Source organism: Ranitomeya variabilis, chromosome 1 (assembly GCF_051348905.1).
Source record: "Ranitomeya variabilis isolate aRanVar5 chromosome 1, aRanVar5.hap1, whole genome shotgun sequence".
NCBI lineage: Eukaryota > Metazoa > Chordata > Amphibia > Anura > Dendrobatidae > Ranitomeya > Ranitomeya variabilis.
In genome coordinates, this window is record NC_135232.1 from 30,764,431 (window position 1) to 30,791,718 (window position 27,288).

The 27,288-nt window shown below is 42.9% G+C and overlaps 1 protein-coding gene across 1 annotated transcript in view; it reads left to right on the forward strand.

The window, feature by feature from the left end:
- The window catches only part of LOC143803945 (class I histocompatibility antigen, F10 alpha chain-like), a 165,229-nt gene extending 142,769 nt beyond the window's left edge, over positions 1 to 22,460 (forward strand). The window contains exons 7-8 of the mRNA XM_077281700.1: positions 546 to 603; positions 22,302 to 22,460. Coding sequence (XP_077137815.1) covers positions 546 to 601 — 56 coding nt within the window. The 3' untranslated portion in view covers positions 602 to 603; positions 22,302 to 22,460. The remainder of the gene's footprint in view (positions 1 to 545; positions 604 to 22,301) is intronic.
- The last annotated feature ends 4,828 nt before the right edge of the window (positions 22,461 to 27,288 follow it).

A 27,288-nucleotide genomic window follows, 5' to 3' on the forward strand; every position in this document is an offset into this window, starting at 1 on the left:
ATTTGCTGTAAGGTCCCCAGAGGGAGCGCTGATCTTATAGAGTGACTCTCCATTCTGGATCATAGAGGACGGAGTGGAGAATCCATCTATAAATATCATACGCCCTAATTACACCCGAGTTGTACAGGGTCAGAAAAAAATGGCTGCTTATTTCCAAACACAGCACCGGCCCCGTCCACAGGTTGTATGTGATGGATCGGAGCTCAGCCCCATTTACTACAATGGAGCTGCAATACCAGACACGACCTGTGGACAGGGGCGGCGCTGAGTCTGGAAGAAAGCAGACGAGTATTACTAATCCTATAGATAATTTGCTTTACATCACAATGAAGGTTAATTGCTCACTGGGAGAAACAATATTGGATTTTCTTGCGACTAATGAAAACCGCTGTACACGAATGAAGAAAGCATGAAATACTAAAAACTAATTAAAAAAAAACAGTAAAGCAAAGAATTTCTAGAGTTACTCCGCTTTCTATTCACATTTCACCTGTAACATTATAAAAATGTGGAATTTTGCTACAAATCATTTCCCATTTTCACAGCTTCGGACATATCCTCCGACACATCCTCCAACTGCAATAATCCGGGCAAAGCTTAATGGTGAGTGGTGATGTCTTCTGTAAATGCCGCTGCCATGCAATGTAGTAAGAAGACTGAAACATTAGGGAAAGAAGAGGAAGGTTGGGACTGGGCGAGGAGTAGAGCCAGGGAGGTAGAGGCCTGGGATTGTGAAACTCCCAGATGTTAAGATTCCTCCTCTTAGTGTGGTGAGTAGCAGCTCAGCCATCCAATCTGAGTCTTGGAAATGCTGATGTTATCCTTCTATAGCAACTCACTTGGGATAATAGGTAATAGACTAAAAGAACTGCAACTGATCCTTCCGGTTCCTGTACAGACTAGAAATCCTGACCCCGCAGTCCCTAGTGGTTCCTACTTGAGCAGAGATAGTCCTAACCACAGACTAGAAGATGGCAACTCAGACCTAAACTGCCTATAAGGCCTTCAAGTTGCTTCATGTTGCTCCTAAAGAACCTGAGGGCAGAGCAGTGTGTGAATTACCTATAAAAAGGGAAAGGTCACAAAATACAGAAAGTAAAATAAACCATAAAATACAAAATAAAGTATAAAGTAAGTTCTGTTAGATAATATGCCGCCTACTTCCTAGTAAACAACAGAAGATAGGGGCAGAGTAAGTTCCAGAAACAACAAGGAGAAGACTTTTAGTTTCCCTGGAAGTTGCTCAAGTAAATTTAGAGATATCGGAGCATGATCTGAAATAATCATTTCCTCAATTTTCGTCTTTTTGCACGTCCAGTAGCCCTCTGCTCACCAATATATAGTCAATTCCTCTGCGTCTTTTGGATTTTGAAAGCTTTTTGTTGAGCCATCTGTGTGTCATTCTTTCAATATGGCCAGATACAATAACTAGAACTGAATGTGGTTTTTAAATAGTCTGGAACAACATTCACTGAACATTCTGCGTCGTTTATTGACCTCCACGGAATAGTCATTGAAAATGATAATTTTGTGCCCTTGAAAAGTTACCAGCTCTCTGCGGTGCCTGAACGCTTGCAGTATGTTTTCCTCATCATTAAAATCCAAGTACTTGGCTATTGCTTGCCTTGGTCTCTGGCGTATTGATCGGTCTTTGAAGCTATCCCCAGAATCTCTGGTAGATCATCTTCAAACGTTCTCTGAAGGTGTCTGGGCTTGATAGTTTCTGGGAGTCCAACTACCCTTAAGTTGTTCCTGCCTGACCTGTTTTCAAGGTCTTCAATACGATCTATCAGAATACGGACTTGTTTCTGTAGTAAACTGATCTTTATCAGCCTGTTCATTTATATCCTCCAGCCTTGCTATTCTGCGCTGTGTTCCTGTATTCTCACTTCATGTTGTGAGATGTCTTCTTCACGACCCATCAGTGCCTGTTTCATTGCATTTTCTAGGGAGACCCTTATCTCTGGTGTGAGGTGTCTGATTACACTTTCAGTCAGATCTTTGTTGTTCCAAACAATTTTATTAACATTTTCAACCAAAACAAGACATAGAGAGAGCAAGGTTAACATAAATGCAATGACATGAAACATTCATGAAGCATAAAAGTAAAAATAGAATAAAATAATAAAGCAAAACAATAAATACAGTAAATTTTTATGGAAATATTTCAGTCAGATCTTTGTAGTTTATATTGCTGGAGCCTGTCTGTGTCTCTCCCATCAGCTGGCCAGCTTCTTTCCATGCTCTTTCCTCATCTCTCACCCTCTTCTCCTGCTGGATGTTTGCAGACATTTCCATCCCCTCAGCTCCTCAGGTGATACCTGGAAGGCACTCTGAGAATCTTCAACTGTGGCCATTTTGGATATCTCCTGTACCTCACATGTCATGCCAGATGCCACTCTCCACCCTAGGTTTTATTGCCTCTGCAAGGAGACAGAAGGAGATAGGGTTCCATGGGCTGGTTAATCTGCTTCTCACTGCTCTGTGCTTTTGATCCTTGGTTTTCTTATCAATTTTTACTGCTCTGAGGGGGTGAAATCTGCTGGGGCTGCGCAGACCTCTTTTTTTGGGGGGGGGTTTGTGGTTTTGTTTTTTCGCTCCCCTCCTTCCTAGAGCCATAACTTTTTTATTTTTTTATTTTTATTTTTTAAAAATAGGTGTGTTGTAGCGGCGCTAGTGCAGGTGCATAAGGTCAGCTGCGAGTATAATCCCAAACCACAATGGGAGAATAAGGCTACAAGCAGATATACAGTATATAATGTAATACTCGCGCTTAGATGTATGCGCTTGTAAGATACCAAAGAATGCAAAAGGTTATTACAAATAATTACCTTTTTTTGATGGTATGCAGTAGGCTGTCTGATGCTGTATGTTCAGAGAGGCAATTTCAGGGGAATGTATATGAGTTCGACTAAGGTAAAAAAACAAGGTGTTCAGTATATTCGCTTATTTAGCAGGAAGAATGCGGTAAATAAGAATAATGTTCTACTGCTTGCAAGTGCACACAGGAAAAAATCAAGTACAATAAATGGAGTCTTGGTGGAAAAACGGCAGGACTTTTAGTCAATAAAAGAAAAAGGTACCTGTTAACTAAGGTACACGTTGTTTCCGGGAGCAAATGTCCTTTTAATATAAGGTAATCAGACAGCCTACTGCATACCATCAAAAAAAGGTAATTATTCGTAATAACCTTTTGCATTCTTTGGTATCTTACAAGCGCATACATCTAAGCGCGAGTATTTGTTAAATATGCTTATTTTCGCAGATTTATTTAATCAAGACTATTCACCAGGTGCATTACTCTTAAAGAAAAATGTCATGATATTCTCATAAAAAAGGTAGTGGTTTATTGAATTGTCCACAGAAAAACTACATTTCAGCAAAACATAAAAATAGATGAAATAGTTACGAACAGATTGTCCATGTGTAGATATCAGCACTTGATACTCATCTTTCCCAAAGTTCTGAATGGTATTAGCCATCTGTCTGTGTGTCTGAAGGTCATTATGGCTGCCAGCTATCAGCTGTTGCTTCCTTGACTGATGTCCATGGAGAATGATGATGAAGACAGGAGGTGACAGTCCCACGTGACAAAAGCCCCTCACACCCTCCTAAGAGACGTTTATATATGTTTTCCACAGACCACGTGTTCCCTGTATATGGTGTTGAGCTATACTCTGAGCTCCTATACACATAAATAGCTTTTGTAACGTCAGCAAGAAGCAATGTGCTCAGTACTGAATTGAGATTAAGAATAATTCAATTAATTAATATTTAACAATTCCCCCTTTTGAGGGTGACAGACATTGATTGGAACCCTCAAATTAAATATATTAATAAGATCTTCTTTCTTCTTTTCTTCTTCTTTGGCAAAATAATTTAATGTTCATAATATCAATAATAATAATAATATTGTTATACATACTCAATAATATAATGATATGTAAATTCATGTTATGGTAAGCCGTGACTAATATTCATATAAAATACATAATTATACTTCCCTATATCAACTTGAAGCATCTCAGGTCTGATGTCATCTGGTCTTCATCTTGATGTCTTCTTCTTGGTTCTTTTAAAACAATCTTTATTATAATTCTTTTGAAATAGATGATAGCATGTAGATATTGTAGAGACTGTGTGTCATGTGTCAATCAAAGTCCATAAATTCAAATTTTGATAAGAAAACAAAGTTCATAGATGAAATGTAGCTTTAATATCTGTGCAGTGTCACCTTTAAAGACCTGGACTTACATTGGCTCACCTTGGAAATCATCTGGAATCTCCATATCATCTGCATTGGTCTTGGACGTCTTTGGTCAGCACAGCAAGGGTTATATTGACTCTTCCTTGCTAAACATAGCACCATAACCAGTCTTTAGTGCACAGGACACATGTCAGGGTTGTAGCATCCTGAAAATTACCTGATTGTTCACCAGCTTTCATGGAAGTCTTACAGGTGATAGGAAACCACTGGAACGTAATAACACAGTTTATATTAGCATTATAGGATCATCGTCCCAATTGTGATTGTCAGTTTAGATACTGTACTCATACTTGTCAGTGATGGATGCTGTAGTTGTGAGTGGTGACATGAATTGTATTTGACACAGTCTATTATTACTCAGAAATCATAGCATTGTTACCTTGTGGAACTTCTGGATAACGGCTTTTTCTTCTTGCAACTTTTAAGAATGAATTGAATTTAGAAATATAAAAAGTCTTTACTAACGTAACTTCAGTATCTTGATTGAAGTCTTCATTCCCTATTCTATACCAAATCTGGTAATTTTCCTCACCTATAATATCACAGCGTACCATAGCAATCAATAATATCCATAGAATTATTATCAGAATATTAATATGGAATTTATATTTGGAAAAATAAAATAATAATAATAATAAATGATAATACATTATTAACCATATTCTTTATGTGATAGGACATTTTTATGTCATAGGTGTAATTTCTTTTTAAACCCATAGATGTCAGTGTGTCTTTTATGTAACAAATATTTCCATCTTTATTATTAAACTTTATTAATAAATTATATGTATTAGACCAATAATATGTAAGAATGTGTAGCCATGAACCAAAATAAGAATATATATATATATATGAATAAATGAATGAATGAGTGAAAGAATTGTTGTATTTAACTCAGAATTGAAACATTTCTTATATAATGAAACCATATGATCATTATATTTGATAAAGCAATATTCTTGTTTTAGACATTACTTTATTAAATATTGATTTATTTTTTCCTTGAGATAAAATAAAAATTAAGAATAAAAATTGAAGAAAAAGTGAAAAATAAAAATGAGAATAAAAATTAAGAATAAATTAGAAGAAAAAAATGAAAAATAAAAATGAGAATAAAAATAAAAATAAGGCCTTTATATGTTGATGATAAATGCTGAGGTTATGTCTCAATAACACATTCCCTTAATATTTTCATCATTTAGATGTTGTCATAACCTTGGATTACTGAAATATTGAAATTATGCAGCTTTGCATGTAATATCCTTCATTAGAGAAAAAAAATGACTTTTATAACACTTAATGTTATTATACCCAATAATACCTTATTAATATTTCTTCTTTATTAAAATGTGTGAAAAAGAGGTATTGATGAAATGTGATGATGTAATCAAGATCAAAAACACATTTCCCCCTTAATATAAAAAAATATTATTTTATGAAAAAATTAATTTGTAAAAACCAAAATTAAAAAAATAATCATTTTTAGAACTGTCATATCAGCTTGTGCCATAAATTTGTTTGAAGATGTGTACCCATCTATGTAACTAAAAAAAAACACTGAATATGAAAAAAATTATAATTTGGAAAAATGTTCTAAATGTAGATTTTCTTGATAAACCATATTGGTGTGATTGCACTTATTCACTATTAACTAAATCAAAAAATAATAATTACTAAAGAAATATAGAAATATATGTTGAGTAGATAATATTTAAATATATCTTAATATTCTAATAATCTAACTGAATCGCATTATTTTCTATAAACACAAAGTTGTTGTTATTTTTTTTTTCCAACATACCATAAATCATGAGACTGAAAGAGGCCTGTTTCATACCATAACATTCCACGCTATATTCACTCCTTTGTTAACTTCACTCTTACGTTAAGTGCACTCTTAGCAGCTGCTCATACGCTCATCTGTCATCTGTCACTCAGAGTTTGACTCACATAGAAGTTCACAATACATATTTCACATACAAAGAATAAGAATACATGTATATTAACCCAAAATACTGTATCCTAATTATCAATGCGCATTGTATCCTATTAAATTTAGTATTCTAATATTTATTTGAATATTCCCCAAATACTATCTAACACTATCTACAGTAACGCTATGTTCTAACCTATAGATAAGACTCCTCCATAGGAAACTTGTGCATTTGTTGAACAGTTATATTTGGTACAGGCCTGCAACTGAATCCGTTTGAATGTAAAGCTTCTTCTTACAGCTCTAAATTAAAACAGGGGTGTGACATGTCATGCCATGCAGTGGAGGAAAAAAAAACACGTTTTAAATTATGTCATAGAACAAAAATTACAGTACACAAATTTTAGATTGTTAGTTATATATTATTTTTTCTTAAGTATTAAATTATAAATCATGCAGTTATTATAACTTCCTGTGTGAATAAAGACGTAAATGTAAGAAGTTTTTTTTGTTCAATTCCTGCTTTAAAATGAAAGCTCTAAGGAAAAATAAAAGATAAGGTTAATTTCATATTTATTCAGAAACAAAATAATTTAAATATCTTATACATATGTATATATTTAATAAATGTAATTAATGTAATTCTAAGTATTACTGGAGTAAATTCTAATTATTTCACTATACATTGTTGTGAGGTTGGATTTTGGGCTCCCCCGGTGGCCACTGGTGGAATTGAACTTGTGTGCATCATCCCCTCTGTTCACCTGTTCCCATCAGGATGTGGGAGTCGCTATTTAACCTTGCTCCTCTGTCACTTCCATGCCGGTCAACATTGTAATCAGAAGCCTTTCTGTGCATGTTCCTGCTACCAGACAACTTCCAGCTAAGTCGGACTTTTGTCCTTGTTTGTTTTTTGCATTTTGTTCCAGTTCACAGCTGCAGTTTCGTTTCTGTGTCTGGAAAGCTCTTGTGATCTGAAATTGCCACTCTGATGTTATGAGTTAATACTAGAGTCTTAAAGTAATTTCAGGATGGTGTATTGATAGGGTTTTCAGCTGACCATGAAAGTACCCTTTCTGTCTTCCTGCTATCTAGTAAGCGGACCTCGATTTTGCTAAACCTATTTTCATACTGCGTTTGTCATTTTCATCTTAAATCACCGCCAATATATGTGGGGGCCTTTGTCTGCCTTTCGGGGAAATTTCTCTAGAGGTGAGCCAGGACTATATTTTCCTCTGCCAGGATTAGTTAGTCCTCCGGCCGGCGCTGGGCGTCTAGGGATAAAACGCAGGCTACGCTACCCGGCTACTGTTAGTTGTGCGGCAGGTTTAGTTCATGGTCAGTTTAAGTTTCCATCCTTCCAAGAGCTAGTTCCTATGTATGCTGGGCTATGTTCTCTTGCCATTGAGAACCATAACAGTTTGACCGGCCCACAAAGGGTTAAATTAATTGGCAGAGAAAGGAGAGAAAAAAGAAGTCTGCTGAAAATTTTTATTTTTTTTTCCTTCAGTTCTGAGTGTGCTTTCAATTGAATCACTTGCAAGTCTGCCTATATTGCAGCCTTCCTCTCTCTCTCTCCTTCTAATCCTGGAATGGCTCTGTGTTCACCTGTTTAAAATGGATATTCAGAGTTTAGCTGCAGGTTTGAATAATCTCACCACGAAAGTTCAAAATTTACAAGATTTTGTTGTTCATGTTCCTATATCTGAACCTAGAATTCCTTTGCCTGAATTTTTCTCGGGGAATAGATCTTGCTTTCAAAATTTCAAAAATAATTGCAAGTTGTTTTTGTCCCTGAAATCTCGCTCTGCTGGAGATCCTGCTCAGCAGGTCAGGATTGTGATTTCCTTGCTCCGGGGCGACCCTCAAGATTGGGCTTTTGCATTGGCTCCAGGGGATCCTGCGTTGCTCAATGTGGATGCGTTTTTTCTGGCCTTGGGGTTGCTTTATGAGGAACCTCATTTAGAGCTTCAGGCGGAAAAAGCCTTGATGTCCCTATCTCAGGGGCAAGATGAAGTTGAAATATACTGCCAGAAATTCCGTAAATGGGCTGTGCTTACTCAGTGGAATGAGTGCGCCCTGGCGGCGAATTTCAGAGAGGGTCTCTCTGATGCCATTAAGGATGTTATGGTGGGGTTCCCTGTGCCTGCGGGTCTGAATGAGTCCATGACAATGGCTATCCAGATCGATAGACGTCTGCGGGAGCGCAAACCTGTGCACCATTTGGCGGTGTCTACTGAGAAGACGCCAGAGAATATGCAATGTGATAGAATTCTGTCCAGAAGCGAACGGCAGAATTTTAGACGAAAAAATGGGTTGTGCTTTTATTGTGGTGATTCAACTCATGTTATATCAGCATGCTCTAAGCGTACTAAGAAGCTTGATAAGTCAGTTTCAATTGGCACTTTTCAGTCTAAGTTTATTCTATCTGTGACCCTGATTTGTTCTTTATCATCTATTACCGCGGATGCCTATGTCGACTCTGGCGCCGCTTTGAGTCTTATGGATTGGTCCTTTGCCAAACGCTGTGGGTATGATTTAGAGCCTCTTGAAACTCCTATACCTCTGAAGGGGATTGACTCCACCCCATTGGCTAGTAATAAACCACAATACTGGACACAAGTAACTATGCGAATTAATCCGGATCATCAGGAGATTATTCGCTTTCTTGTGCTGTATAATCTACATGATGTGTTGGTGCTTGGATTGCCATGGCTGCAATCTCATAACCCAGTCCTCGACTGGAACGCTATGTCTGTGTTAAGCTGGGGATGTAAGGGGATGCATGGGGACGTACCTTTGGTTTCCATTTCGTCATCTATTCCCTCTGAGATTCCTGAATTCTTGTCTGACTATCGTGACGTTTTTGAAGAACCTAAGCTTGGTTCATTACCTCCGCACCGGGAGTGCGATTGTGCCATAGATTTGATTCCGGGTAGTAAATACCCTAAGGGTCGTTTATTTAATCTGTCTGTGCCTGAACATGCTGCTATGCGAGAATATATAAAGGAGTCCTTGGAAAAGGGACATATTCGTCCTTCGTCATCTCCCTTAGGAGCCGGTTTTTTCTTTGTGTCTAAGAAAGATGGCTCTTTGAGGCCGTGTATTGATTATCGGCTTTTGAATAAAATCAAGGTTAAATATCAATATCCGTTGCCACTGCTGACTGATTTGTTTGCTCGCATAAAGGGGGCCAAGTGGTTCTCTAAGATAGATCTCCGTGGGGCGTATAATTTGGTGCGAATTAAGCAGGGGGATGAGTGGAAAACCGCATTTAATACGCCCGAGGGCCACTTTGAGTATTTGGTGATGCCTTTTGGCCTTTCAAATGCCCCTTCAGTCTTTCAGTCCTTTATGCATGACATTTTCCGTGATTATTTGGATAAATTTATGATCGTGTATCTGGATGATATTCTGATTTTTTCGGATGACTGGGACTCTCATGTCCAGCAGGTCAGGAGGGTTTTTCAGGTTTTGCGGTCTAATTCCTTGTGTGTGAAGGGTTCTAAGTGCGTTTTTGGGGTTCAAAAGATTTCCTTCTTGGGATACATTTTTTCCCCCTCTTCCATCGAGATGGATCCTGTCAAGGTTCGGGCTATTTGTGATTGGACGCAACCCTCTTCTCTTAAGAGTCTTCAGAAATTTTTGGGCTTTGCTAACTTTTATCGTCGATTTATTGCTGGTTTTTCTGATGTTGTTAAACCATTGACTGATTTGACTAAGAAGGGTGCTGGTCGTTGTTTTTCTCTCGGTTTAATTTTGTGGTGTCATACCTACCGGGTTCTAAGAATGTTAAGGCTGATGCCCTTTCTAGGAGTTTTGAGCCTGACTCCCCTGGTAATTCTGAACCTACAGGTATCCTTAAGGATGGAGTGATATTGTCTGCCGTTTCTCCAGACCTGCGGCGGGCCTTGCAGGATTTTCAGGCGGATAGACCTGATCGTTGCCCACCTGGTAGACTGTTTGTTCCTGATGATTGGACCAGTAAAGTCATTTCTGAGGTTCATTCTTCTGCGTTGGCAGGTCATCCTGGAATCTTTGGTACCAGGGATTTGGTGGCAAGGTCCTTCTGGTGGCCTTCCATGTCACGAGATGTACGAGGCTTTGTGCAGTCTTGTGACGTTTGTGCTCGGGCCAAGCCTTGTTGTTCTCGGGCTAGTGGATTGTTGTTGCCCTTGCCTATCCCGAAGAGGCCTTGGACGCACATCTCGATGGATTTTATTTCGGATCTTCCTGTTTCTCAGAAGATGTCTGTCATCTGGGTGGTGTGTGACCGTTTCTCTAAGATGGTCCATTTGGTTCCCCTGCCTAAGTTGCCTTCTTCTTCCGAGTTGGTTCCTCTGTTTTTTCAAAATGTGGTTCGTTTGCATGGTATTCCGGAGAATATCGTTTCTGACAGAGGAACCCAATTCGTGTCTAGATTTTGGCGGGCATTCTGTGCTAGGATGGGCATAGATTTGTCTTTCTCGTCTGCTTTCCATCCTCAGACTAATGGCCAGACCGAGCGGACGAATCAGACTTTGGAGACATATTTGAGGTGTTTTGTGTCTGCAGATCAGGATGATTGGGTTGCTTTTTTGCCTTTAGCGGAGTTTGCCCTCAATAATCGGGCCAGCTCTGCCACCTTGGTGTCTCCTTTTTTCTGTAATTCGGGGTTTCATCCTCGATTTTCCTCCGGTCAGGTGGAATCTTCGGATTGTCCTGGAGTGGATGCTGTGGTGGAGAGGTTGCATCAGATTTGGGGGCAGGTGGTGGACAATTTGAAGTTGTCCCAGGAGAAGACTCAGCTTTTTGCCAACCGCCGGCGTCGGGTTGGTCCTCGGCTTTGTGTCGGGGACTTGGTGTGGTTGTCTTCTCGTTTTGTCCCTATGAGGGTTTCTTCTCCTAAGTTTAAGCCTCGGTTCATCGGCCCGTACAAGATATTGGAGATTCTTAACCCTGTGTCCTTCCGTTTGGACCTCCCTGCATCTTTTTCTATTCATAATGTTTTTCATCGGTCATTGTTGCGCAGGTATGAGGTACCGGTTGTGCCTTCCGTTGAGCCTCCTGCTCCGGTGTTGGTTGAGGGCGAGTTGGAGTACGTTGTGGAAAAAATCTTGGACTCCCGTGTTTCCAGACGGAAACTCCAGTATCTGGTCAAATGGAAGGGATACGGTCAGGAGGATAATTCTTGGGTGACTGCCTCTGATGTTCATGCCTCCGATCTGGTCCGTGCCTTTCATAGGGCTCATCCTGATCGCCCTGGTGGTTCTGGTGAGGGTTCGGTGCCCCCTCCTTGAGGGGGGGGTACTGTTGTGAGGTTGGATTTTGGGCTCCCCCGGTGGCCACTGGTGGAATTGAACTTGTGTGCATCATCCCCTCTGTTCACCTGTTCCCATCAGGATGTGGGAGTCGCTATTTAACCTTGCTCCTCTGTCACTTCCATGCCGGTCAACATTGTAATCAGAAGCCTTTCTGTGCATGTTCCTGCTACCAGACAACTTCCAGCTAAGTCGGACTTTTGTCCTTGTTTGTTTTTTGCATTTTGTTCCAGTTCACAGCTGCAGTTTCGTTTCTGTGTCTGGAAAGCTCTTGTGATCTGAAATTGCCACTCTGATGTTATGAGTTAATACTAGAGTCTTAAAGTAATTTCAGGATGGTGTATTGATAGGGTTTTCAGCTGACCATGAAAGTACCCTTTCTGTCTTCCTGCTATCTAGTAAGCGGACCTCGATTTTGCTAAACCTATTTTCATACTGCGTTTGTCATTTTCATCTTAAATCACCGCCAATATATGTGGGGGCCTTTGTCTGCCTTTCGGGGAAATTTCTCTAGAGGTGAGCCAGGACTATATTTTCCTCTGCCAGGATTAGTTAGTCCTCCGGCCGGCGCTGGGCGTCTAGGGATAAAACGCAGGCTACGCTACCCGGCTACTGTTAGTTGTGCGGCAGGTTTAGTTCATGGTCAGTTTAAGTTTCCATCCTTCCAAGAGCTAGTTCCTATGTATGCTGGGCTATGTTCTCTTGCCATTGAGAACCATAACAATACATATAAAAATACAGTTAATATATTCTCTACTTATATGTTATGATCCCAGTGGTAGAGGATCTCTGGTATTCCGACAAGGAAAACAAAAACATAGGATCAGCTCTAGGGAGGTGGAAACTGGGCTAACCGCATAACTGATCCTAGCACAACAACTAGAAGTAGCCGGTGAACGTGCCTACGTTGATTCTAGACGTCTCGAGCCAGCCGGAGAACTAACTACCCCTAGAGGGAAAATAAGACCTCACTTGCCTCCAGAGAAATTGAACCCCAAAGATATAGAAAGCCCCCAACAAATAATAACGGTGAGGCAAGAAGAAAACACAAACGTAGAGATGAACTAGATTCAGCAAAGTGAGGCCCACTAGTCTAGATAGGCAGAAAATAGAAAGTGAACTATGCGGTCAGCAGAAAACCCTGCAAAAACATCCACGCTGAATATTTCAAGAACCCCCACACCGACTGACGGTGCGGAGGGAGAATATCAGCACCCTAGAGCTTCCAGTGAGCAGAAAATCACATATTAAGCAAGCTGGACAAAAACACAGAAAATGCAAATGATCCAAAGTATTCAAAACGGACTTAGCTTTTCTTGCATGAGACAAATGGAAAGGAATCAGGAGGAGACCATATAAGACTGTATACAACGATGCCAGGCAAGAGACTGAGTCCAGAGGAGACCTAAATAGGGAACACCCGCTGCTTAATGACCCAGCTGGAGCCCAGGCCTGCAACAAGACATGCCTAACACAGTACCGTTAATGACCACCAGAGGGAGCCCAGAAACACAGTTCACAACAGTACCCCCCCTTGAGGAGGGGTCACCGAACCCTCACCAAGACCCCCAGGGCGATCAGGATGAGCAGCGTGAAAGGCACGAACCAAATCAGCCGCATGAACATCAGAGGCGACAACCCAGGAATTATCCTCCTGACCATAGCCTTTCCACTTAACTAAATACTGAAGTCTCCGTCTAGAGATACGAGAATCCAAAATCTTCTCCACCACGTACTCCAACTCGCCCTCAACCAAAACCGGGGCATGAGGCTCAACAGCAGGAACCATAGGCACCACGTACCGCCGCAACAAGGACCTATGGAACACATTATGAATAGCAAATGATGCTGGAAGGTCCAAGCGAAAAGACACCGGGTTAAGGATTTCCAAAATCTTATAAGGACCGATAAAGCGAGGCTTGAACTTAGGAGAGGAGACCTTCAAAGGAACATGTCGAGAAGACAACCAAACCAAATCCCCAACACGAAGTCGGGGACCCACACCGCGGCGGCGGTTGGCAAAACGCTGGGCCTTCTCCTGTGACAATTTCAAATTGTCCACCACATGGTTCCAAATCCGCTGCAACCTATCCACCACAGAATCAACCCCAGGACAGTCAGAAGGTTCAACCTGGCCCGAGGAGAAACGAGGATGAAAACCAGAGTTGCAGAAAAATGGTGAAACCAAAGTGGCAGAACTAGCCCGATTATTAAGGGCAAACTCGGCCAGTGGCAAAAAGGTAACCCAGTCGTCCTGATCAGCAGAAACAAAACATCTTAAATAAGTCTCCAACGTCTGATTAGTTCGCTCGGTCTGGCCATTAGTCTGAGGATGAAAAGCCGACGAAAACGACAAATCAATACCCATCTTAGCACAAAATGATCGCCAGAACCTGGACACAAACTGGGATCCTCTGTCAGAAACAATATTCTCAGGGATGCCGTGCAAACGAACCACATTCTGAAAGAACAAAGGAACCAAATCAGAGGAGGAAGGCAACTTAGGCAAGGGCACCAAATGGACCATTTTAGAAAAACGATCGCACACCACCCAGATAACAGACATCTTCTGAGATACTGGAAGATCCGAAATGAAATCCATGGAAATGTGCGTCCAAGGCCTCTTCGGGATAGGCAAGGGCAAAAGCAACCCGCTGGCACGAGAACAGCAAGGCTTAGCCCGAGCACAAATCCCACAGGACTGCACAAAAGAACGCACATCCCGCGACAAGGAAGGCCACCAAAAGGACCTAGCCACCAAATCTCTGGTACCGAAAATCCCAGGATGCCCCGCCAACACCAAAGAATGAACCTCAGAAATAACTCTGCTGGTCCATCTGTCAGGGACAAACAGTCTCTCTGGTGGGCAACGATCAGGCCTATCAGCCTGAAATTTCTGCAGCACTCGTCGCAAATCTGGGGAAATGGCAGACAAAATCACTCCCTCTCTGAGAATACCAACCGGCTCCGTGACTCCAGGAGAGTCAGGCACAAAACTCCTAGAAAGTGCATCAGCCTTCACGTTCTTCGAACCAGGCAGGTACGAGACCACAAAGTCAAAACGGGAGAAAAACAACGACCAACGAGCCTGTCTAGGATTCAGGCGCTTGGCAGACTCGAGATAAATCTAATTTTTATGATCAGTCAAGACCACCACACGATGTTTAGCTCCCTCAAGCCAATGTCGCCACTCCTCAAATGCCCACTTCATAGCCAACAACTCCCGATTACCAACATCATAGTTCCGCTCAGCAGGCGAAAATTTTCTTGAAAAGAAGGCGCATGGCTTCATCACGGAGCCATCAGAACTTTTTTGCGACAAAACGGCCCCTGCACCAATCTCAGAAGCATCAACTTCAACCTGGAAGGGAAGAGAGACATCCGGCTGGCACAAGACTGGCGCTGAAGTAAACCGATGCTTCAGCTCCCGAAAGGCCTCCACGGCCGCAGGAGACCAATTAGCAACATCAGAACCCTTCTTGGTCATATCCGTCAAAGGTTTAACCACGCTAGAAAAATTAGCGATAAAACGACGGTAAAAATTAGCAAAGCCTAAGAACTTCTGCAGGCTCTTAACAGACGTGGGCTGAGTCCAGTCATGAATGGCACGGACCTTAACTGGGTCCATCTCCACAGTAGAAGGGGAAAAAATAAAACCCAAAAAAGAAACCTTCTGTACCCCAAAGATACATTTTGAACCCTTCACAAATAAAGCATTCTCACGCAGAACCTGAAACACCATCCTGACCTGGTTTACATGGGACTCCCAATCATCAGAAAAAAACAAAATATCATCCAGATAAATAATCATAAATTTATCCAGATATTTCCGGAAGATGTCATGCATGAAGGACTGAAACACAGAAGGAGCATTAGAGAGTCCAAAAGGCATCACCAGGTACTCAAAATGACCCTCGGGCGTATTAAATGCTGTTTTCCATTCATCTCCCTGCTTTATGCGCACAAGGTTATACGCACCGCGAAGATCTATCTTGGTGAACCAACTGGCACCCTTAATCCGAGCAAACAAATCAGACAACAATGGCAAAGGATACTGAAATTTCACCGTGATTTTATTCAGAAGACGATAATCTATACAAGGTCTCAAAGACCCGTCTTTCTTGCCCACAAAAAAGAATCCTGCACCAAGAGGAGAAGAGGATGGGCGAATATGTCCCTTCTCCAAAGACTCCTTTATATAACTCCGCATCGCGGCATGCTCTGGCACAGATAAATTAAAGAGTCGTCCCTTAGGAAATTTACTACCAGGAATCAAATCTATAGCACAATCACAGTCCCTATGAGGAGGAAGGGCACTGGAACTGGGCTCACCAAATACATCCTGATAGTCTGACAAAAACTCAGGGATCTCAGAAGGAGCAGAAGAAGCAATAGACACCAATGGAGAATCGCCATGAATCCCCTGACAACCCCAACTTGACACAGTCATAGCTTTCCAATCTAAAACTGGATTATGGGCCTGTAACCATGGCAGACCCAAAACAACAACATCATGCATTTTATGCAGTACCAGAAAACGAATCACCTCCTGATGTACAGGAGTCATGCACATGGTCACTTGCGTCCAATACTGAGGTTTATTCTCTGCCAATGGCGTAGCATCAATTCCTCTAAGAGGAATAGGATTTTCCAAAGGCTCCAGGACAAAACCACAGGGCCTGGCATTCTGTTATGATCCCAGTGATAGAGGATCTCTGGTATTCCGACAAGGAAAACAAAAACATAGGATCAGCTCTAGGGAGGTGGAAACTGGGCTAACCGCATAACTGATCCTAGCACAACAACTAGAAGTAGCCGGTGAACGTGCCTACGTTGATTCTAGACGTCTCGAGCCAGCCGGAGAACTAACTACCCCTAGAGGGAAAATAAGACCTCACTTGCCTCCAGAGAAATTGAACCCCAAAGATATAGAAAGCCCCCAACAAATACTAACGGTGAGGCAAGAAGAAAACACAAACGTAGAGATGAACTAGATTCAGCAAAGTGAGGCCCACTAGTCTAGATAGGCAGAAAATAGAAAGTGAACTATGCGGTCAGCAGAAAACCCTGCAAAAACATCCACGCTGAATATTTCAAGAACCCCCACACCGACTGACGGTGCGGAGGGAGAATATCAGCACCCTAGAGCTTCCAGCGAGCAGAAAATCACATATTAAGCAAGCTGGACAAAAACACAGAAAATGCAAATGATCCAAAGTATTCAAAACGGACTTAGCTTTTCTTGCATGAGACAAATGGAAAGGAATCAGGAGGAGACCATATAGGACTGGATACAACGATGCCAGGCAAGAGACTGAGTCCAGAGGAGACCTAAATAGGGAACACCCGCTGCTTAATGACCCAGCTGGAGCCCAGGCCTGCAACAAGACATGCCTAACACAGTACCGTTAATGACCACCAGAGGGAGCCCAGAAACACAGTTCACAACACTTATACAAATATGCTACAGTATTTACTGTATACTATATAAATATATATAACTATAACTGCAGAAAATAATTACATATTAATAAATAATACATTGTATAATGTTAGGGGTCGAGTTCCCTCCTCTGCACAGGGGGAGTCTCGGGCCATCTCCGCTGCGGTCTCCGATTCTTCTCCTGCCGCAGTGGAGCCTGCTCAGCGGAGACGTCGGTCTCAGCGTCTTGCTCAGTCCCACTCTGTACAAAGAGTTACTGCTGCTTTTCCTGCCTCTGCCATTGAAGTCAGTGCTGGGCAGCGGCGAGCAGATGCTTTTGGGACTAAGTCCTGCTCTTCTCGTTCTGAGCATGCCCTGAGTAAGATCTCTCAGTGGAGATCTAGGGTCACATGGTCAGATACTGCAGCTAAGTCCATTGGTCCTTTCAGGAAGGTCCTGTAGGTGCTAGGACTAAGTCCTGCTTGGCACACACTGAGCATGCCCAGGGCAAGATCTCTCAGTGGAGATTTAGGGTCACATGCTCAGGTATGGCAGCCTCTCATTGGTCCTGCTAGGAAGGCCTTTTACTTGCTGCAGCTATATAAGGCTCGCATGACCGCACGGCCATGCGCTAGTATTGCTTTCATTTATGTACTTTGCGCCAGTGTGGTCTTGTATGAGTGTGTTCAGGGACCTGGCCGAAATAAGCCCTTAGAATGCTGGCACCTCCGGCGAGGAGTTTTGTGTGCGTGCAAGACCACTGACTGCTCTTGTTTAGACAGTTAGCTTGTGCCTCTGTGGAGTCTAACAGGGCGCAGCGCTTTGTGTTCACGGCTGCTCTGTGAAGTACCAGAGTTAGCTAGCACTGCCATTAGTTCCGCTATTTGCTAGCAGCAGGTTCTCCTGCACGGTGGACCCTGGGCTGCGAACGCATCTATCCTAATAAAATATATACTATCATTAGGTGCGTTCCGCTAGCCCTATCATAACAGTATAACTCATCTCCGCATCATATAATATAATTACATTTTTAGCCAATTCCTAAACCAAATCTCAACTCTGTCAATAATCTGTTGAAAAACTTTATTTAATAAGGTCATTTTTAGACCGAGCTGTGATAATGGAGTGTTCAGCTCACCCCCTGGGATACTCACCTGTTTCCGTCTGTCAATTTCCGCCATCTTTACAGAGAGATCTGAACCTTCAGCTTTTAACCCTTTCAGAGCAACTTCTTTAATGGACTCCTGAATCGTTTCATAGGGTTTGTAGCAAATATGTAATTTTCTTCGTACTTCATAGATTTGATTTTGGGTCAGTTTTGGAGATTTTGATGTTGGCTTCTCATAAGATTTAATTCTGCCTGGTTTCAAAAACTTAGTATGATTTGTTTTCCTTTCAAGATTCTCATGTTTTCTAGAAAAATCAAGGGATTGCGCACATTCAAATAAAGAATCTTTTTGTGACGCGATAACACGAGATACAGGATTTAGAAATCTAAATTTGTTTACAAAACAATTTATCATTGATTTTTTATTGAAATTCGTAATGACCAATTTGTACACCCTTTCAAAAATGGACATGAATGTAAAAGTACATTCTTTCCGGCCAATCTTCAATTTTAGAAGAATATCAAGACCTGGATAATTTTCTTTTAATCCACAAAATATCAAAATTTTTAATCTTTCTATATCAGTCATTTCTTCATAGAACTCATCACTCTGCATTTTTAATGAGAATCTCCTGATAAAAGTTACTGGAAGTCACATTTTAAACAACTGATTTTTCTGTTCATTAGTCAAATCAAACTTATCAGCAAAACTCTTAAATATCTCTGAACTTCTGCACACATGGATTTTGTCATCATGTGCAGGAATGATTTTGCTTCATTTTAACAAGATTTTCCTAGATTTAGTTTGGGGTTGGGGTTCCGAGTCATCTTCTATTTTTAGTGACCCTTCTACATCATCTTTGTCAGTTGTCATGTCTCCTACGTGTCCTCCATCTTGTTTTTCATCATGAGACACAAAGTCACCTTGGGTGGCCATTACAGACACGTGCGTCACCTCTTGCTCACTCTTTACATTACAGTCAATCTTGGGAACATCATTAATTTCCATTTCCTTAGAAAATTCTTTCTACACAGTCTTTTTTGGACTTCTCTGTAACAAACTCGTTAAATACATAAACCATATGTAATATATTTTTAAGTTGCTCTTTTTCTTTTTTTCTAGATATTAGCTTAGAATCTAACTTTAGATTTGCTATCTTGCATTCTGCAAGCCAAAATATTTCTAAGCTAGATAGTATTACATTATATATAAATGCTAAAACTGACCTGCCATTATGACTCTCCATGTCATTACGAGATCATAGACACCAAACATGTCTAGGTTCTTTTTTTATGTAAGTGGTGAAAAAAAATTCCAAACTTTGCTGAAAAAAAAGCGCAATTTTCCGACACCCTTAGCGTCTCCATTTTTCGTGATCTTGGGTTGCCTAAAAGCTCATTTTTTGCGTGCCGAGCTGACGTTTTTAATGATACCATTTTGGTGCAGATACATTCTTTTGATCGCCCGTTATTGCATTTTAATGCAATGTTTCCGCAACCAAAAACTGTAATTCTGGCGTATTGACTTTGTTTATCGCTACTCCATTTAGCGATCAGGTTAATCCTTTTTTTTACTGATAGAGCGGGCCATTCTGATCACGGCGATACCAAATATGTGTAGGTTTGATTTATCTATTTCCATTTTTTTATTTAGAATGGGGTGAAAGGGGGGTGATTTGAACTTTTATATACTGTATATACTCGAGTATAAGCCGAGATTTTCAGCCCAAATTTTTGGGCTGAAAGTGCCCCCTCGGCTTATACTCGAGTCACGGTCTGTGGCAGGGTCGGCGGGTGAGGGGGAGAGGGCGCTGAGGCATACTTACCTAGTCCCGGCGATCCTGTCGCTCCCCCTGCCCGTCCCACGGTCTCCGGGTGCCGCAGCTCTTCCCCTGAGCGGTCACGTGGGACTGCTCATTAGAGAAATGAATAGGCTGCTCCACCTCCCATAGGGGCGGAGCCTCCTATTCATTTCTCTAATGAAGCGGTGCCGGTGACCGCTGATAGAGAAAGAGGCTGCGGCACCGAAGACAGGCAGGGGGAAGGAGCGGGACGCCGGGAGCAGGTAAGTATTACATATTTACCTTCCCTCGTTCCACACGCCGGGCGCTGTCTCCATCTTCCCGGCGTCTCTCTCTCCGCACTGACTGTGCAGGTCAGAGGGCGCGATGACGCATATACTGTGCGCGCCGCCCTCTGCCTGATCAGTCAGTGCGGAGAGACGCCGGGAAGATGGCGCCGAGGAGCTGCAGGCAAGACAGGTGAGTATGTGTTTTATTATTTTTATTGCAGCAGCAGCAACAGCTATGGGGCAATAATGTACGGTGCAGAGCACTATATGGCACAGCTATGGGGCAATAATGGTGCAGAGCACTATATGGCACAGCTATGGGGCAATGGTGCAGAGCACTGTATGGCACAGCTATGGGGCAATAATGGTGCAGAGCACTGTATGGCACAGCTATGGGGCAATAATGGACGGTGCAGAGCACTATATGGCACAGCTATGGGGCAGTGGTGCAGAGCACTATATGGCACAGCTATGGGGCAATAATGGACGGTGCAGAGCACTATATGGCACAGCTATGGGGCAATAATGGACGGTGCAGAGCACTATATGGCACAGCTATGGGGCAATAATGGTGCAGAGCACTATATGGCACAGCTATGGGACAATAATGGTGCAGAGCACTATATGGCACAGCTATGGGGCAATAATGAACATACCGTTCATTATTGCCCCATAGCTGTGCCATCTATTTTTATTTTTGAAATTCACCGGTAGCTGCTGCATTTTCCACCCTAGGCTTATACTCGAGTCAATAAGTTTTCCCAGTTTTTTGTGGCAAAATTAGGGGGGTTGGCTTATACTCGGGTCGGCTTATACTCGAGTATATACGGTATATATTTTTTTCATATTTTTAAAAACATTTTTTTTTTACTTTTGCCATGCTTCAATAGCCTCCATGGGAGGTTAGGAGCTGGCACAACTTGATCGGCTCTGCTACATAGAGGCGATGTTCAGATCGCCTCTATGTAGCTGAATTGCTGTGTTGCTATGAGCTCCGACCACAGGGTGGCGCTCATAGCAATCCGGCATCAGCAACCATAGAGATCTCAAGGAGACCTCTGGTTGTCATGCCAATGCACCGATGACCCCCGATCATGTGATGGGGGTCACCAGTGCACGCATTTCTGGCCGGAAGCGCTTGTTAAATGCCGCTATCAGAGTTTAACAGCGGCATTTAACTAGTTAATAGGAGCGGACGGATCGCAATTCCAACATCGCCTATTGCGCGCACATGTCAGCTGTTCAAAACAGCTGACATGTCCCGGCTTTGTGGTGGGCTCACTGCCGGAGCCCACATCAAAGCAGGGTATACTGCCATCGATGTAATAGAACGTCCGATGGCAGTAAGGAGGTTAATTTTTAAGCCCTTAAATCACAGATATGTCACACAAAACAGTTAATAAATAGCATTTCCCACATGTCTACTTTACAACAGGACTATTTTGAAATAAAATTGTTTTTTTAAGGAGGTTAAAAGTTGACCAGCGATTTCTCATTTTTCCACCAAAATTTACAAAACCATTATTTTAGGGACCACCTCACATTTGAAGTGACTTTGAGAGGCCTCTATGACAGAAAATACCCAAAAGTGACACCATTCTAAAAACTGCACCCCTCAAGGTTCTCAAAACCAAAACCACTCTCTATTTAAAGTCTCCCATACAAAAAAAAATGCCAGCGGTGGAGCCACTGAAAAACCACCAATAAGACTCTCCAAGAAAAAAAAGCATCAGCTTTTTCCTGAAGTGCCTTCGTCTTGGAAAAGTCAGTGGGTTTCATGACATCTAAAAGGCTTTTGTGGGCATGAACCGTTGTCGTGACGTGCCGACTAGCTTCTCTTCCTTTATCTCTCAATGAAAGAGGGGATTTCACTGAACATTGAGAGTATTAGGAAGAGCATGGCAACTACTCAAACTGCTTAAGTTATGTATTAGGAGGGAGTGCCAAACTGAACTTTTGTCTTGGACGCAGGAAAACCTAGCTTCGCCTCTAACCCCGGTGTCAAAACCAGATGCAGAAGAGTTGTGTCCTTTATACAATATGTCGTCTCTCACTTTCTGGCGTAGTAAAGCTCATGTAGTGACGTAAACATTTATTACTGGTACTTTCCCCCTTATAGAAGGTGATGGAGCATTTAGGACATTATTAGACCGGTGTAATGGCCTCTAATGGGAACGTTTTGTACTTTTTGTCATTACAGAACCGGACGAACTCGTCTTCTGCCTCCATCCTTGTGGACTATAGAATCTCACCTTTTATCTGTCATTACCACATTTTATTGTATGTAAATGTAAAGGAACCGGCCGTATACAATCATCTCATCATTTTTTAATGTAATGCTAGAATAAAATGATCCCTCAGAAAAAAAATCACCACACAAATTCCACAAAGCAGAAGAACGTCACTAAGGTCTGCCAACAAAGACCTCTACAGTGATTGCAATACAGCCGATGAGCTCCAGGGTGGCTTCCTTTGTGAGAATTTAGAACATCCCCTTTAATAAATGAAATATTACAGCGGATCTGTCAGCTTAATATGCTGCTGTACGTAAGGGCCGGCATATTACACCTACAGGTTTCTGGCTAGAAGGTTTCTTGTGTTCAGATATTAGGAGCTCTGAATGAATACGCCAATTAATTTTGAGTCCGGAGTATTTAGGAGAGTGCTCTGCCCGTCTCTGCCCGCTCTCACGTCGGTAATTGACAAGCTGCATATTCATCTGACAGATGGACTTTACTGGGATATAATGATTGAAAACATTAAAAAACTTCCTAACGTTTAGTTACTCTTCAATATGTTCTAGGCCCTTTAATTCTGAGCTGTTTGTTGGTCTCTGATTTCTCAGACGCCAATGATCGCTCTTCAGACCTCTTAGAAGTGAGCTCCCATTTCCTGCCTGAGCGTGCGCCCACAGCAGAGTCCGGATAAAGTGGAAGCCTCTGAAGTTCTTATGCACTTTTAAGAGGAAACTGTCAGTAGCATCAACCCTCTATATGGGCATGCAGGTCATATGAAGCTGAATAAAATGACATCTGTGATCCGATGTCTTATTCCAGAGATATCCATGTTTTTCTTATATGTAAATGAGTTGTTCTAGACTATGGGCCGGAAACTGATCTGCATGAGAATCGGCCTCCAGAGATTACTCTAAATGAAAGGGGAGTTACCAATGTGAGACATATAACACAGAACAGGAGAACCAAACTTTGTCTCATAACAAACACGCTCACACCTGCAGCTCTTGAGCTCTGCTGTACTGCAACAATATGACAACGCTGGCTGCCTGCGAGCACACACGGCTCTGCAGCTCTGGAGGCGGAGTCTCGTGCAGATCAGTGTCCGGCCCATAGTGCTGAACAGCTCATTTACATATAAGAAAGACGTGGATTTCTCTGGAATATCAGATCGCAGCTATCAGGTTATCATTTGATTCAGCTTCCTATCACCTGCGTGCCCATATATGAGGGTTGATCCATCTGACAGATTCCCTTTAAGGCCGGTTTCACACGTCAGTGTCTCCAGTACGTGAGGTGACAGTTTCCTCACGTACCGGAGACACTGACACACGTAGACCCATAAAAATCAATGCATCTGTGCAGATGTCATTGATTTTTTGCGGACCGTGTCTCCGTGTGCCGAACACGGAGACATGTCAGTGTTCGTGGGAGCGCACGTATTACACGGACCCATTAAAGTCAATGGGTCCGTGTAAAACACGGACCGCACACGGACGTTCTCCGCTTGCAGTCCGTGTGCCGTGCAGGGGACAGCGCTACAGTAAGCGCTGCCCCCCCCCTGGTGCTGAATCCGCGATTCATATCTTCTGTGCAGCAGCGTTTGCTGCATAGAAGATATGAATAATAGTGTTTAAAATAAAGATCTATGTGTCCCCCGCCCTCCCACCCCCTGTGCGCCCCCCCACCCCCTGTGCGCCCCCCCGCTGTTCTGAAAATACTCACCCGCTCCCTTGTTGGCTGTCGCTGCTTCCTGGTCTGGCCGCGGCTTCTACTGTATGCGGTCACGTGGGGCCGCTCATTTACAGTCATGAATAGGCGGCTCCACCCCTATGGGAGGTGGAGCCGCCTATTCGTGACTGTAAATGAGCGTCCCCACGTGACCGCATACAGGAGAAGATGGGGCCAGACCAGGAAGCAGCGACAGCCAACGAGGGAGCGGGTGAGTATTTTCAGAACAGCGGGGGGGGCGCACAGGGGGTGGGGGGGCGCACAGGGGGTGGGAGGGCGGGGGACACATAGATCTTTATTTTAAACACTATTATTCATATCTTCTATGCAGCAAACGCTGCTGCACAGAAGATATGAATCGCGGCTTCAGCACGATGCAGTGTACCACATGCGTGGGTACCACACGCTCCGTGTGGTACCCACTCGGCACACGGGCGGCACACGTGTGCCGCACGTATGGCCTACGTGAGCTCACGGGCACACGGACAATTCCGGTACCGTTTTTTTCCGGTACCGGAATTATCTGGACGTGTGGGACAGCCCAAAGCGATTGCTGAGAGTCTCTGGAACCAAGCACTAACCAATCTGCTCAGAATTAAAGGGCCTAAAAATATATTTAAAAAAAGGTTTTGTAACTCTTTAACATTGGTGATAAATGTGTTATACGGCTGGTTTATTCCAATGTCATAATCAGACATCTGTTATATTTATTGATGATTGATGATTACAGTATGTCTTTGTTCACACGTTGCGTTTTTTTAATGCAAAGTTTAAGCTGCTTACAAATAACAGGTTTTGCTTAGTTTTTGCTGCGTTTTTATTGCTGCGTTTTTGTCAGCGTACATGTGTCTCTTGTGCATGCTGATAAAGTTTGGTGCATAAAAAAAAATCTGGTTCAACCTCATCAGGGCTTGGCACCAAACAGGCAGCAAAACCGGATACCTGTGTTTTTTTCCAGCATTTTTGCAGCGTTTTTGCACAGCCCATTGCTTTTAATGGGTGAAAAATGATGCAAAAACGCTAAAAGAAGTGACATCCTGCCAGGGCCGGCTCCATGTTTTTGTGGACCCCAGGCAAAAGAGTCTCAGTGGGCCCGCATACCACGATTCATGATGCACAGATACGGCGGAGAAATAGAGATATACTACATAGGGCCTAGCCTTCCCCCTCATCCTTCACATAGGCAGATCTGCACACACACAATATGCAGACATGCACACACACAATATGCAGTCATGCACACACATACAGTGCGCAGACATGCACACACATACAGTACAATACACAGACATGCATGTATACAATACGCAGATATTTACATACATATATTTGAAGACAAATTCACAAAAATACATAAATATATACAGTCATACACACTGATATACACAGAGATGCACATAATACATGCATACACAGACATACAGACACAACCCTCACTCACCTCCCCCAGGCTTGTCGCCCATCAGGCTCCTCTGTCATGGCTATGGAGTGCGCGCTGCTTGATGGCCGTCACTTAAACAGACATGGCCGCGCACAGTGCACTGTGCAGCTGTGTCTGCTACTAATGATGCGGCCGGGCCGGCACTGTGCCTTTAACTTTGCTTGTGTGTCGGCCCGGCCGCGTCATTACTAGCAGACACAGCTGAACAGTGCACTGTGTGCGGCCATGTCTGTTTAAGTGACGGCTGAGCTCAAGTAGTGCCGAAGCTGCTGGGGGAGCACTTGCTGACGCCGGCCCTGCATCCTGCATTTTGCAAAAATGCAGCTTAATGACAAATCAGTCAGGGAAAAAACCCCAAAGTGTCTGCATGAGATTTCTGAAATCTCATAGACTTTATGGTACTGTAAAACGCAGCAGCGGAAAATTTGCATTAAAAACACAGCAAAGATGCAACGTGTGAACATAGCCTAAGGTTTGGGTGAATTCTTTGCACTTCCTTATCTGCTACACTGTTATTCTCACTATACAATATATTTAATATACGTCTCAGCACATTATACTCAGGACAGGATGGTTTATGTAACGCTATTACTTATGTCATGATTATTTACTGTAAGGATTTGGGGTTTTATTTTACCGTAGGCAAAGTTTTATTCTGACTTTTCTCTATCCATCTGGTGGGCTGTCTGTAGTGGAAGGGGTGTCAGACCCCCAATATACTATTTCTACTCTGGGGAAGTTGATAATGTCTGGAAAACGCTGTGGAATTAATGATGTTATGTAAGGAAGTAAAATAAATAAATATAATAAAATGGTGCCGCTTTAATGGTGTCTGCCCCCAAATTTTTTAAAATGTCTGTCCTTCTAATTTGTCACTGAAGCAGAGTTTTAGCACAAATGATCTGGAGCAGCTAATGGGGCCTCCGGGGACTGACACACAGTTTTTGCACAATCTTCTTCGAGGCTGAAAGATCGATTTCGCGCAGGATAAGTTGACGTTCAGCAGCAGCGCTAGTGTAGCGCCCCCACTGTCGCAGGGCCGAGGGGTACCCGGTACTGGGCCTCTGAGTCTCTGTTCTGGGGTTGTCACGGTGGCTAGACCCGGTCCGTGACCCTGCTGAGGGGCGTACAATAAAGGTGGAGGGAATGGTGATGATGTTGTTGTGGTGCGGTGCAGGTTGCAGTAAATAACGAGGACACCAGGTTGCAGTCTCTTTACCTCTTTACTGAAGGCTTCAGGATCCTCAATCCGGAATACGGTTAACCGGGCTGCGCAAGCCTGGCCGGTCCGATGGCACATCCAGAGCTCCCTTTGCAGGTGGAAATTTGTGCCTACCTTCTAGCGCTTGTGTGTTGTGGTCCTCCCCTGCTGTGCTTACGGGATAGTCCCCACAACTGTTGTGTCTGTTTCTCGTGTTCCCTCACAACTCGATTCTGATGTTCTTCCACGTACCCCAGATCTTATGGTTAGGACGCACCCGTATGACGGGGAGGCTCGGAGCTCTTCTGGGACTCTAGCGTCGCCCCACTCCTGTTGTTACCCCTCTGTGTCTTCTTAGGTCAATTGGGTGAGACAGCCCGCCTATAACTGACTGTCCTGCTGTAGGTTTGAAGTTTGGCCTGGAGCTCTATACTTCCTCGGCGTTCCGGCCACCGGTTACGCGCCTCAGTAGGATGTTGCCTCGTCTTACAGCACGACTCCTACTGGTATTCTCCTTGTTGCGTTGATCTCGTTTCTCACTCAGCACAATAAACCTCGCTTCTTGTCCTTTCTTGGGGTA